The sequence below is a fragment of the Podarcis liolepis genome, assembly GCF_965112155.1.
Source record: "Podarcis liolepis genome assembly, chromosome: 12".
In the NCBI taxonomy this organism is placed as follows: domain Eukaryota; kingdom Metazoa; phylum Chordata; class Lepidosauria; order Squamata; family Lacertidae; genus Podarcis; species Podarcis liolepis.
The window spans coordinates 12,836,254-12,851,074 of record NC_139563.1 but is presented as its reverse complement, the minus strand read 5'-3'; the positions used below and the strand labels follow the sequence as shown (position 1 = coordinate 12,851,074).

Below are 14,821 nucleotides of genomic sequence, written 5' to 3'. Positions count from 1 at the left end.
TGCAATACCAGAAGATCAATATACTGTTCAGCCAGAACATGATATAGCTGACCTAGATGAGTTCAGATTTTGATGGAACACTTACATTCAAAACCTTGACCCAAAGGAAGAATACATAGATGCCTCAATGGAGAATTACCAAAACATGCTCTAGGCAGGACTCAGAACTAGACATTCAGCAGGATTTGGGATGTCTACCTTACAGAGGGCTCTGACAGACTTAATCTTTGTGTAAGCTTAGACTAGCAAAATTGTCCAGGCTGTCTCCCTTGCTGCCAATAACTCCCCTTTTCTCTGTGCAGCATGTGGAACAAAGTAACATGGTTGTAACTTTCTGACAAACTATTGAAAATTTAATCAAGCATCTTGATCTGAGTTTTCATGCTTAGTAGCAATTTTCTGTATAAAGGAATGTAGCTATACACCTGCCTGCACTGGAAAATTGGCTCACCCCTATTTAGAAGTTTAGAGGAAGATACAGCAAGTCCCTTAGGAACTCTGCAGCGTGAAATATGTCTGTGTATTGCAACAAGAGGAAATATATCACCCAAATATACCAAGCCTGATAAATTAGTCCTGGCAATATCCTGCACTCACCTGCTTTTTACTCACAGGAGTAGCTAGTGGAGAATAAGCAAAGCACTCCATTCTTCCTTTCCCAGCCTCTCTTGTGACTAAAAAACAGACTAGCAAAACACTGTACTAACTAGAAATGAGCACTCTCTTCCCACTCCATCAACTCACTTGTTTCTATGCTGAGTGCTCCGTGAAGTCATGGTAAATGGTCAGATCACTCTACCCCTTTTTCCAACAGTCTATGGTGTTTTATGCTAGTTATGAGGGAGACAAAGCCTGCCCTGCATGTCAAGGTTCCACCATCAACCTGCTGTGTTTCTGTGCTGGACGACTAAGTGCTGATACTCCTTTCTGTGGATCCAACAGGTTGTCATGCCAATCGTTCTAGATCTACCCCCAGCTTCCCCTGTGCCCTGTTTCGCCTGCTGAGTAACTAAGCACAGCAGTTGAAACCTCCAGCCCATGAGCCTAATTAGGCCCACCTCTGAACTTGGCCCAGGAAGTCATTTTGGGCAAACCATGCCCACCTGGGCTTTCCCAATCTCTTATTTCTGATCTTAGTGTTATAGTCCCACAGTATTTAAGATCAGAGATAAGTGTGGCACTGTGTTACTTAACATTAAGATTGAAGATAAGCATCTGCTTCTAACTTTTACCCTCAAGGGACATGCAGAGGCCTATCTCCAATCTTAGAACTGTGGGACAGCGCTAAGATAAGAGATATGTCTGTGCTGATCCACTGGCATTAATTTTGCCATCCTATGAGGTTGGGTGATTGGTAGGTTGGTGGCCCTGACCAGCCTTCAAAACTGCCTGCAGGTGGTGGGCTTTGACATCCCTGGTCTACCATAAAAACCCAGAAGGCAGAGAGAAGGAGCACTCTACTTTGCTGCCAGCTCTCTCAGTTGCAATGATGGATGCATAAGAGGGAGCTTCACTTCCTGCGCACCCAGTACAGAAACCCAGCAGGCTGCTGGAGAAGGAATGAAGCACTCCATGCCTCTGCCAGCAGCCTGCTTGCTTTCTCTGTCAAGTGGGGAACGGAGGGCTTCCTAACCTACAACCCTATAATGGGTTGTCAGCAGAAGGGCCAAACCCTGGGTTGTTACCCACGCTGGAAGGAGAGAAGGTGAATAACCCCCTGCTGTCCAGCAAATAAATGCAGGTGGTTGCTAAAAGAGGGGCTGAACACTCCATTTCCTTTCTGCAACCTCATGCACCTATGTCAAATTTCTAGTTGCCTATGGCGACCAGGCAAGTGGTTGAAAGAAGACTGTATATATCTGCTCACTGAATAACTGCAACAATTCGTTGTGGTGACTTCTTGCACTGGTATATATGATTTCAACAATCCTTTAGTTTTTACCAGTTGGAATTAAGATTGCCTAGCTATTACTATTGATAAAGAATATAAGCCTGTCAAAATCTTGTAAACGAAAGTGATTCCTCAAAGGATCACTATAATCTGAGCTGGAAGAGATTCCCATCTGATAGTTTAAGGCAGGGTGCATTGGCCTCAATCCAAAGCAGCTCTATGCACGTGAAGGCTAGGACCATGCACACTCAGCTGGAGCTCTCTTTGAAGTTCTTGCCACAGCATCTCACACTGCCAAGGAGGCATGCCAATCTGCAATTTAAAAAGCAACTTGCCTCTTTAGCAGTGGGAGATGTTGCAGCAAAACATTTCGAAGAAAGCACTGCTTTCAGGCAGATGCCTCTCCTGCGCACAAAGCTTCTTTGTATTTCAACCTCCATACATAAACCGTCCCTCAAATGCCTGTCCAGCCTTTAGAGGACAATCTCCAAGGAAATTCTACAGCCTCTCTGGGCTTCTTACTCCCCTGCTGAACCGATCTTACAACTAAGCTGTACTTAATAAGGAACATCTTAAAACAACTTCCCCTCACTCTGAACTATTTCAGTCTGAATCCTAACAATTTAACCATAGTGGTTAAAAAAGGTGGGAAATAGAGCTAATTATTTTTCTGGAAGAAAAACACCACCACTGCATGAAACAAACTAAACTAATTTCAGCTCACTCCTTAAGTTATTTCCAATGCTGTCCAACTCCACGAAACTGGATGAACCTTTACTAAAGGCTCAGAACTAAATAATGCCTCAAATATATCCCAAAGAATATTTCTGCAATAGGAGCAGATAACTTGTTTTGGCCAGTAGGCTGTTTGGCATATCCTGCCTGCAAGTGGATGAGAAGTCATGTTTGCTATGAAAAGGACTGCACTACAGAGTCTCATTTTTTCTGTGATACATGTGATACAACACATAAACAAAATAAACCCTTAGCTCAGTTCTACTTGGTCTTTATCAAGTCCTTTCTGCCCACTTCTATCGGAGTACCATTTATATACACCCTGTGCTGAGGTTGTTTGCTGACGCACAAAACAGGACAGTACAACCAACTTGGGGAGGGGTGGAGAACTCCAAAGTGAAACCTTTCCTGGCTACTACCCTGTGTATTGCAATACCAACAAAATCTGAGTCAGGGCAGAAGCCTGAATGCAATTTTATTGTAAACTAGTTCTCTGCTACTTGAAAAACAAGGCACACAAACTTTGTTATTCTTGTCATTAGAAGACAGGGAGGGAGGGTGAGGGGAGAGAATATGGTTAAACATACACATAACTTCCCTTCAACTTAAATCCATTTCCTCATTTCTCACATTTCAAAGTCCTTCAACAAAGTTTCTTATTTTCTTTCTAGAAGAGGTATACACAGCTCTTACGCTTTATTCCTGAAAAATGCTGCAATAAACCGCAGTTTTTAACACACTATTTACTGGCCTAAAGGGGGACTTTACATATTTGCTACTTTCCCAAATGGAAATTATTCCTCAATTGATTGTCACTTTTCCTAAGGTCTGGCATCCTGTTACCTAGTAATCAGGTAGTGACCTAAGCACAATTAAGTAACAGCTCATACAAAGGCTTCTGTTAAAGGAACAAAGGAGGGAAGATACTCTGGCCATAACCACAAATTGTTAGTATTCGGTTCATCACCCACTGCTCTTTTTTGGCTGTGGTTAGTTACCAAATGTTTTTGATTTGGATCAAAATCAAATGAGAACCTTCTATTAAGTCACCAGCATGTGGTCTGCCTCCTTTATGCTACTTGTGCTTACCCTGATCACTTGATCCATTTGGCGATCAGTTCAGCAAGACCATTCAAGATTACAAAATGGGGAAACGTACATGTATGATATTGGGGGAAATGATTTAAAATAGCTATACACAGCTGTGACAGTTCAAAATTAACAGGAATATTTGAAATGTGGGTCGTCGCCCCCCCAAGCCTGTGCTTATCAATCTCCATTTTCTTTGGGCCTTTGCAAATAACAACACCAACAGGACAGACAGGGACCACAAGACACACAAGAAAACAAAAGACAGACAAGCCTGGTAACTTACCCCTCCTGACAATTTAATCACCCTGACTTTGGTGCCGACATGGGGCCCATCTCCACTACCACTGTTTGCCCGCTGCATGACAGTTCTTTTCACCCCAGGCTTCAGTTCCTGAGGCTGGCCTTGTACTGATGCCACACGAGCAATCTGGGATGGGTTCAAGTGGGCTGCAGGAGGCTTGGTTTGCAACCCTTTGTATGGCAGCTGGAGCTCATTTTCGGGCACTGTCCTAGTCTGTCTTAGCTGCTTCACTGTTTTTATTTGCTGTCCTTGAAACTGTGCATTATCTCCAGCCTGCGGAATATTTGGGGGCTTAGGCAGAAAAGCAGGGGGGGTTGGAGCTACTGGGTCTTGCTTTTTAACCATCAGCCTGCATTTCACATTTTGGCGAGGCTGTGCACCAGGAAGGGGAAGCAATGGATTTCCATTGGTGGGCAACTGTGAAGTTTCTTCCTCCTGTTGTTGGGTTGAAGACTGCTGCTGCTGTGCGAGCCTTTCAAGCAACTCTTTTTTTCTAGCTCCAGCCTGAAGTTGCCGCCTGAGCTCCTTTTGTTTCAAGATCTCTTCTCTTAGGCGTTTCTGTTCTTCTATCTTTAAACGGTAGAGTCTGGTTTCTTCATCTTCATCAGGAAACTACAGAACATCAAAGGAAACAAGTTATTGGGACAGTAACTCCTATCCAGCTTTGTCAAATTTGGTTTTGCTTTTTAAAAAAGAGAGTGCACTGATGGCATCCATTCCCAGGAGCATCTTAAATTAACTGAAATATGGTGCTAATGCTTTTAAATGACATAGCTACCAATGCAAGTTTATTACTAGGCAACCTATAAAGAGTCAAAAAATACAAGACTCTAGTTTGGACTTTACTTAATGAAAAAAAATCAGAATGCTGAAACTGAAGCCTTCTAAATCGGAACTCATTTAGAAGTTGCTGAAACCAATTAAACTATTAATATAATTCAAGATCTCAAAATATTGTTTCAAATGGAAGCTGTAACAATGCAGAGGCAGCCCACTGTCACATGGGTTTTATCTTGCTCTTTTCTGACAAACTAACAAAAGGTAGGGTGGTAAATGACCTGAAAGGCCCTGATTAGAACTATTGATTTTTCTTACAGAATTTTCAGCCTGATCTGAAACTCATTTGTCACACAATAATTGGTTATAATGAACAGCACAAGTCAATCTCTCTGACCTTGAACTCATGCACTCTCTTCAGAATTAAAATGTTGCCAAATGCAGTGTTGGAATATTAATGGTATATCAGGAATGCCTTTAATATTCCAGCCTTAAGCTTTTCTGAAAGTATTATACCCTTTGTGCATCAAATAACCTTTCCAAGGGGCCTAAAATTCTGGCAGAAAACACATTCTTACAGGAAGCTACAGGGAAATCAAGAACATCAAAAGAAAAGCTGCTTCCAAGTGTTGCTCCTGAGTTTGCAAGTTTCAACAGGACAAACGTTAAAGGATAACATAATAGGCTAAGAAATGTTCCTTATTAAACACTACAATAGTTTAACCCCCTAAAGCACCAACCGGATATGCTTTATTTAGTATACATCTTGAGGAAACCTCATTCGGCACACAGCAGCTTAGATCACCAGCACTTGGAAGCAGTGAAAAAGTGGAAGATCCTGCACCATGGAATCAATGTAACATTGCTTGAACTAGTTTCACTCACATATGGCTTTCACAAAGATTCTCTTACGCAATGTTCATGTTTAATTGGCAAGTAAGATGTTTAAAAACTCATCAGCTGAAAGTGTAGGCAGGAGAAACTGGAACCTATCAGTTACAATTGGATACTATTTTGAATTTGCTAGGCTCATCTTAGTATCTGAGTTCCCCATTCCCATTTACCATATTTCTAACTCAGATTAAGATGCTACATGACTCCATGGCAGAGTTGGCATTGAACCCAAGGGTACCACATCTAACTCTCTGCCCACGGGACCACACTGACTTTGACCATCTGAAACAAAAAACTGAGAACACTGAAAATAGCCATCTATCCAAAATGCAATTAGCAAGCTTCCCATCTCGCAGGGTAAAGTACTTTAGTCTAAGTTTTACGGGCCAATTCAACCTAACGTGATCTATTTCACTGAGTACAGTTACTCTATATTCTGTAACAACCGATCAGAAAAAACATCAGCATTCAGTAGTTAGCATTTACAGTGACAAACCATTGATATTCATCATTCGAGCCTATCTGTAAGGGATAATAACAGGAATTAGCAGCTATATAGTTCTTTAGAATATTCAAAGCATTGTCTCAGTAATTTTTACAACAATCCCGCAAGGTGGGCTCAGTATTATGCCTATACTAAGACACCGTGTCTCATTTAAAGCCATAAAAGCTCAGTTTGCGCATTATGCCAAGTCAAACAATGGCTTAGCATGAACAGCTGAATGTGCAGGCTCTCAGAGATTGTGGCTCCTCTGCTCCTCTTACTGTTACTGTATTGAGCTCCACATGTCTAATGAACCCAGGTTCATGGTTTAGCTCTCTCCACACAAACTATGAATTGTAACCAAGATTTGTCCTGTGGGTTATAGCCAGTGCTTGGTTTGGGACAGGTAAACCATGAGCCTAGGTTCATATAACCTGCTAAGCCAAAGCATGACTTCGTCTGGTCCAGCACAGCAGAACCAGCAGATGAGCAAAGCAGTCACCATCTCCTCTCAGGGAGCCTGCACAATTGCTCTGTGCTAGGCTATGGTTTGGCTTAGAGTCACATGCAACTGAGTTTCGAGCAAGTTCATTGCGGATTCTACCTAGGGACTTTTAATAGTACTTTCACAGTAGCTTGGTTCTCCCAAATCACTCAATGGTATTCAAGAGATAAATAAAAATAGGCAAATGACTGCAGATTCTTGTTTCCACAAAAACAGAATTTAATTATTTAATATTATCACTGCATCTTGCCAATAGACAGGATAACATCGGGGATGGTTGACCCATGACCTGTGGACCACATCTGGTGGCTGAGGGGAAGAGCTTCCCATATACCCCATTCCGAATTGACTTCTCCTTTAGGCTCCATCTTCTCATTCCAGCAAAGTGCACACTTGACTCTCAAGACTGGTGACAGTGAGCTCCATTTCCTGATCAGGGCTTACAATAAGATACTTTTGCTGTAACAGATGTAAGTGTAAGTAACAGATGTGCCTTATGTTTTCAGCAGATGAGGGAATCACCAACATATAAGTGGACTGTGTGTGCTGGTAGAGACGTTTCTTCTATCTCTCCAGTTTATTCATCTGTGCCTGCCTGGAAAATAGTATAAATGCAGAAAACTATGACATAGATAGACAGAGGAGAGGCCTTACCTCTGGCTCAGATTTGATCTCCACTTTAGGTTGTGCCACTGGAATAACTGCTCTAGGCTTTGTCTCAGTCCTTCCCTGTTGGTTCTTCACACTAGCAACAGGCCTTGCAGTAGGCATGGTACTGGTAATGGGTTTTACTTGAGCAGCAGGTGCTGAGGTTCTTCGGTTGTTAGCAGCCTCGATTGCATGCAAAGGTGCTATCGGCAATTCCCGCAAGTTACTGTTCCTTGGAGCAGGTGACTGGAGTTGCTGATTTGGACGCTTCACCATGTTTTGTGTTGGTGTGTTCTGAAAAAAAAAATCAACATTAAAAAACCCCTGATAGCATTGAGTTTTTAGCATGCAGATTTTGCTGTAGCTTAACTGATAACATATGGAGATTCTGAATCACCTTTCTTTGTGCAGTCATTTCTATAGCAAATGCAAGTCTATAGTCCCCTTTGCCATGCTAATGGTACTAACAGCCTTGGATAAGCTTTGAGGAATGGAATCTTCCAAAGGAAGAGCAGACAAAGCAACAGAACTAACAGCTAGTCAGGTGTCCAGTGAAATTATCTTTTTCCCCAGCACAGAATTTTCTGTGGCAGAGAAGGTATCAACCCTGCAGAGGGCCTCAAGAAACACAGGTGAACACAAACAGAGGGACAAAGCAGTGCTAAGCGGTTTGAAAATTCTTTAGGACAGCAAAGGAAAAAGTCAACCATGGATTGACAAAACTGCAGGATTTGTGACTAGAAGTGAACAAATGTGGCTAACTTCACCTCCAGACACAGCCTTCCTTAAATAATGTTTCTAAGCGCAGGCGCACGCACACACACAGCCAGTCCTACACATCCTTGCCTTCTTTTCTTTAAAAACCTTGCAGGCAAACTACATGGCAAAGCCTCTCCTGAACTGTCATCACTTCTTTGATGCACTCTCTACTGCCAGTTAACCTGCTCAACATCATCACTGCAGTTTGGAAGCCAATCCTTGTCCCTTTCCTTTCTCACTTTGCCCCCATGTGTCTTAACTTCATTGAAGGATTGGCAGTAGGGCTATTTCTGCTTTCTACCTATCACTGCTAGTACTAAAGTAGTATCACTCAGTAACACAGGTAGGGCTGCAATGACTCATTTGCCTGCTCACAACTGGAATGTTCAAATTGCGCTCCCTTGGAAGGGGAGAAAGAAAGAACCCTTAACATGGCCTTGAGAAAGCTGCCCATGGAAATCTCTTTTCCTCTGTGCTGCTTTGCACAGCCCAATAGTAGTAAGATTACTCGGCCTCTCAAGCTCAAGATAACAATCTCAAGACACTGTCCAAATAAGAGTGTTCTTTTTTTTATCGTAATACTAAGCAAGGGGTGGGGTGGGGTTAACGGGTTGTTGTTTTTATTTTGATTATATATTTTGTGGTTTTATATTCTGATTTTGTTCAGTGAACCACCCTGAGACCTCCGGGTATAGGGCGGTGTATATATTGAATAAATAATAATAATAATAATGCCAAGGCAGCCGAATTTAGCACAGAGGGAGCATCACAGAGGCTGTGCAAGAGATAAGCAACAACACTAATAGTGTCACACCATACAACAGAGGTATCTAATCCACAGACCTGCAGGTGGCTCTTCAAGAGGTTTGTATTCACCCTCAAAACACACACACACACACACACACACACACACACACACTCCCCAAGACTTCTCATTTTTTAAGAAAACTACTAGGGTTTTTGTTATTTTTTATTTCAGGCAACAACTGGGGTTTGCATTCCAGGTTATCACACGCGTCAGTGGAGTGCACATAAGCCCGCCCCGCCCCCTTCTGGGTCTGAAAACAGCCTGCACATGCACAGTCGTGTGTTCTTTGAACATGCGCAAAACGGGAGTTTTCTGTACTGTATTTAAATGTCACTTACATGCCTGGCCTTTACCAGACCTTGTCGCTGCTGACACTGCATCCGATTGCTGCTTGACTGCTGCTGCTGTGCCTGCATGTGAGGTCTAAACTGGGATGGGGCAACAGAAATCAGAGGCTGGGGGGGCACTGCAAGGAGGTGGTGCTGCTGCTGGTGTGGCTGGTGCTGCTGGTGTGGTTGATGCTGCTGGTGGTGCTGCTGGGCTGTTTGTGGATGCTGCTGATGTGACTGCGGATGCTGCTGATGCGGCTGTTGATGCGGCTGTGGATGGTGCTGTTGCGGCGGCTGTGGATGCTGCTGATGCTGCTGATGCTGTGGCTGCAAAGGAGGGTGCAAGGGACCCTGCACATTTTAAAGGAAAGCATACATGAGCTGCAAACTCAAAAAAGGCCTGCTCCTAAACATTCAAGCTCTAAGTAGCTAATACGATTTAACCAGCACTCTGTATATCACAATTACTATAACCAGCAAAGAAAAGGCCTTTATTAATAAGCACACCATCACCCAATTCAAGTCTAAAGTTAAGTTAAGCTAAATTAAAGTGCTGTACTGCACATAAGCATTATGTTTCAGCTGTTCCTTTTAAAAAAATAATAATGAAGAAGTCTAACGGGAGTCTGAACATTTCCTACAATTACTAAAGCACAATAGTTAAACTTTAAAGTAAGCTTAATAAGTGAAAGGAATGCATGACACCAGCCATTGTGTATTTATTAGTATCCTCAAATGAAAAACAATAGTACCAGCAGAGGGTGCTCTAACCTTTATGGTGAGCTAATATGGCTGTTTTCTAGATGCATGCTTAATCTATTCACTGTACAGGAACTTGTTTTTAAACAATAGATTATTTTCATATTTCTTCTGGAATAAATCAATTTAGGAAACCATAGAATATTGAACAAAATGTTGCATTACAAACTTTTCTAATCTCATTAGCTGTGAACAGCCTTGCAAAAATCAAAGCAGTTTAATATCTTCACTTTGAAGCACTATGCCAATACAAAGTTGCCACTAAACCTTGTAATTCAATTAGCACTGGGCACAGGGGGATAAATATGTTTTCATGCTTGGCACAGCAATAAAAAGGCACATTTAAATTTCATCTATATTTTGTACCATCAATTCAAACATTAAACATTCAACTCTGCGCACAGGAGAACTTCTCAAAGGTTTCCACACTTCCCTGCATAAGCAACAAACGGTTTGAGGCTCTTAAGGAGTAGCTAAGATGAAAAAAGTAAGCACCTGTACAAACTCACTTTATTCTTAGGCCCACAGCTAAAAAGATCAAGAGAGAGGAGGGGGTCAACTAAATGTGTTTGTTACATGCTTTAAAAGTCTCTAAAAGAGGGCAAAAGGATACTGCAAAAAAACTGGACATTAATTTTCAAGCACTCATCAATATAGTTACCATACTTTTTGCAGCACTTAGGGGACGGCATGTCAAGGTTCTGCCCTGCTGATCAAAGTGGTGTGAAAAGGGTGCTAGAGTAACAACTTTTGGGCAGCTTTGGAGGCATTGCACTTTTGGGAACTTAGGTTGAAGCTGTCACAATATTTCTAAATGCAGATTCCTAGGAACTCTTGCTTTCGTTTCATACCTGCATGTTGGGCTGTGTGAGAGTTGTCAAAAACGGCTGGCCTGGCACCTGCATGAAGGACTGCCTGGGAGGGAGGAAAGGTCGCGCATTTGCTGCTCCAGGCTGGTTGAAGTGAAGGACTCCCACAGGCCCCTGCGGCTGAATGTTTGGCCTCACCATCCTCTCTCTGGGGAACATGTGCTGCTGCCCCTGCTGGTTAAAACCTGGTCCAGGCTGGCTGAAAGGGTGCGGGTTTTGGTTGGGAATGGGGTGGCCGCTGTTGAGGAGTGGGGGCGGTAGAGGAGGAGGAGGGCTCCGCTGCTCAAACAAGTGGTGGCTGGGAAATCTTGGCTCTGTCAGAAACAAAAGGTAGTCATCAAACCAATCTCTCCATGGAGCAAACTGAACAGCCTTCCTAGTCCTCACACCCCTGCTTCAGAGAACGCTCACATAGGAAGCGGCAATATTAGTTTAAATCAGTCTTCCCCAACCTAGTGCCCTCCAGATGTTTTACAGTACAACTCCTATCAGCCCCAGCCAGCACAGGATGATACAGAATGGTGGGAACTTGAACCCAAAACATATGGAAGGCACCTGAGTTGGGGAAAGCCTGGTTAGATTATTGGGTCCATCTAACCTAATATGGTCTGCACGGACTGGCAATGGCTCCTCAGGATTACATAAAGAGGTTCCTTTAGCATTATCAGCTCCTTTTCGTTGGAACTGTGCCACCTTCCGCATTCAAAGCATGTGATTTGCCACTAAACGAAGATCCTTTCCTCACAAAACATTCTAGACTGCACATATGTTACAAAGGGGGCGGGGAGAGATACATACTTTTGCTTCTTTCATCACTCTCTAAGAGCCTTAGATACCTGGAGTAGATACCTGGGTTAGAGAGGACCACTAGGTCCCTGTAGTTCAAAACCTTCTCCAAAAGAAGGAGGAACGCTCTCCCCCCAATCAACCCACAGAATCCAGGTAAGTCCTGAAAGCAGAACTATTCATGTCTTCATGGAAAATCAATAGGGAAAAGACGGTTTCAGTAAGAAGTCCTGTTGCTTAACTGAAAGCAGCCATCAGCAACAACTAACACAATTAAGGGTTGTACAATGAGTTACAATGGAAGAGAAATCCAAGTTGCGTCTGTGGAAGTTTTCACCACTTTTTCAGTTGACACCTTAGATGTTTTCTTCTTACATATATATTACAATAATGTATAAGCCAGTAAACATGACTATGTTAAAAATTTACATGAGAGAATCGGATAAGTGATGCTGTGGTACCTAATTGCTAAATCCCAAGCTCCAGATATAGGAGGATTTGCCAGCTTCAACAATGGCCTAGAAGTGACAGATGGGAAAGTCACCGCGTATAAGTGTGACAATGGGAAATAATTAAATAATTCAAATCAAATCCAGAAATGGCAGGAGGAACCTGGAGATTCCTCATGGTTTCTGAGGACACTCTTTCTGGAGCCTGAAGAGGACATTAATGAAGGCAGAGGATGCCCCAAAGAGATTGGATAAGCAGCGGGAATCTGTTTATGCTGCTCAGCCTCCCCGCCTATCAGCTGATGTGGGGAGCAGCGCAGCAGTAGCCACCGCTTTCCTGTGTGTCTTCCAGCCTCCTGCCAGCGCCAGAGCTTCAATTTTAGTTGTGGATATTTTTGGAATACAGTATTTTCTATATGGATTGAAGAGAGCAGCAGAGAGGGTGTTTAAAGGGTGCTTAGAGGGTGCTCCCCACTTTATCCAATTTCACTTTTACACACGGGGGCCCAGAACCTAACCCCCGTGTGTGTGTGGGGGGGGGGGGGGTGCCTGTAGTTAAGACAACAAGCTGCCGCTTCTGATGCTAGGCAGGACACTACCTCCCATGAAGAAAGGCTCTCTATCCTGTGGAGGCGGTGGTGGCAGAGGCGGTGGTGGTCCTCTCCACTGATCCTGGAGGGAGAGTCTTGGGGCTTGATTGAAGTTGGTAGGAACAGATCCAGGGGGATTCTGCTGAAACTCTGGAGGACCCTGAATAATACAAGGGGGGACACAGAACACAAATGAAGGTTAAAATAATCCTGAAGCATTTCTTCTATAGCTCATTTATTAGATTATTTTTATTCCTTTACCATCCTTCCTCTCAACTGGGAGCTCAAAGCAATGTACAACATCTCTAAAATAGAGTCAGTACAAAATATTACATGAAACCCTATAAAAACTTCTTACATAGCCTAACTATTGAGAATATTTATTTATTTTATAGGAAAAGATTAAAATACCTTTCTGTAATCTGTATAAATTGGCAACCCTACTGAGTCATATCTTTCACTGTGGCAGAGAACATGGAACCTAAGCACAATATCTTTACAATGAATTCAAAATGTTTTAATAATCACAGCAGCACCACAGGAATGCCATCTCTTTTCAAGCTTAGTGAAATCCATGCAATTATTGACCTTCTATCCCATTAATCCAAAAGTCTGAATGTCTACTTTAGAAAATGCTCCTGACATTTATCTCTTTAAACCATGCTATTCTTTGCTATCTATTTAGTACAACCTAAGCAACCAAAATGAAGCTACTTTAATTTTCTGGATGTCATAAATTGATTCCCCCCCCCCCATTTCTGAAGTAAAGAAATCATATTTCCAGAATAACAGGGAATCAACATTTCACAAAGCACATAACCCTAAATACTTAAGCATCTGAAGCATTCGTTACAGACAGGATACAGAAAAATTAACATAGATTTGCCACCCTTGGTTTCAAATAAATGCTGCAGACTGATATTCAGCTATTTCACAATCAGCAAAGGAAGGAGCCATTTAAAATTTAAGCTCAGTAATTGATTTTCCCCCTTTTGATTCTATGAACGAACATGCCATATCATCTAGTAAAAAGACAAGGACCATTTATGACACAAACACCCATTAACTAAATTAGTGGGAAGTAATATTATGTTGTCACAATCTCTTCTTACAGCACATCCAACAGTCAAGAGTATTCTCAACTCAGCAGTGTTTTCAGGTAAGCATCTAAAAATCAGTATTACCCACAATCAGTGTGTTTCCTTACTATTACCGTACAGGCTTAAAAACAACAACAAAGATTCCTGGACAAATTTAAGGGCTGCAAGGCATACAGTAGAATTAAATCCCACTTCAACACGCTCAAAGTTAGTGGGGGAAATTGTTCTGTATATGAGTGAGAACTTGACTATTAGAATTATAGTGCTTAATTTGTGTGCCAGCCTTTACTCTGGTTCCACTACATCTCGAGGAGCCACGTTCTAAACTGGATGCTGCTCCCATTACAGAGCTTGAAGGTGGTGGCATCTCCTGCTCTGAAATCTATACTTCTGTTCCCGTGCTTAGCTGCCCTTTATAAATGTATGCATACAATTGTCCATAAATGAGTCCTGTTAACCCAACTACAATTTTTCATTTTATGGTTTGGCGGGGGGGGGGGGCTAAACAGGCTTTTACTACCTACATACGTACATACATCTCTCATGCACTAATCATTTATTTACTTGTACCATTAAATCTTCTCCTATCTCTTTCTGAAAACCTGAAGCACAGTATACCCCACTAGGAACTCTGCAGCAGACATTAGCTACAGATGTGTTGCATTAATAGGGGGAAAATACAAGTACAGTACAATTCTGTGGACTGTGAAACATTTAAGTAGCCTTGGGTCCATGGATATACCATGCACAATTCTACAGTCACAGTTAAGGACACCGACAAATATAATATCAAAATAGCCTACTTCTTTCAGAATCTGAACCAAGGTTCTTTGATAGATATTTAACTGCTAACGTTTTACACTCCTGTTAAATTTAGTAGTCAGAATGCTGTTTTTTTGTGCTCAGCAACATATGTACCGCAAATCAAAAGAAAACAAGCATACGGCAAACATAATAAATTCTGATATGCACAATAGTTTCTCCTTTTTCGTGCCCTCACATAGGCAGTTTCAAAGAGCCACAAGATGCTAAAAGTAACATTCAT

At 42.2% G+C, this 14,821-nt stretch overlaps 1 protein-coding gene across 4 annotated transcripts in view; it reads right to left on the bottom strand.

Moving 5' to 3' along the window:
* Positions 1-14,821, bottom strand: part of RBM33 (RNA binding motif protein 33) — a 93,288-nt gene that overhangs the window by 38,215 nt on the left and 40,252 nt on the right. For all 4 annotated transcript variants that reach the window (XR_014517414.1, XM_083466644.1, XM_083466643.1 and 1 more), the window contains exons 11-15: positions 12,686-12,836; positions 10,834-11,165; positions 9,233-9,574; positions 7,334-7,621; positions 4,002-4,631 (exon numbers count right to left, since the gene is read on the bottom strand). Coding sequence is in view for 3 of the 4 variants with exons in the window: in XM_083466644.1 (XP_083322770.1) it covers positions 4,002-4,631; positions 7,334-7,621; positions 9,233-9,574; positions 10,834-11,165; positions 12,686-12,836 (1,743 nt within the window). In the remaining variant the exon portion in view is untranslated. The remainder of the gene's footprint in view (positions 1-4,001; positions 4,632-7,333; positions 7,622-9,232; positions 9,575-10,833; positions 11,166-12,685; positions 12,837-14,821) is intronic.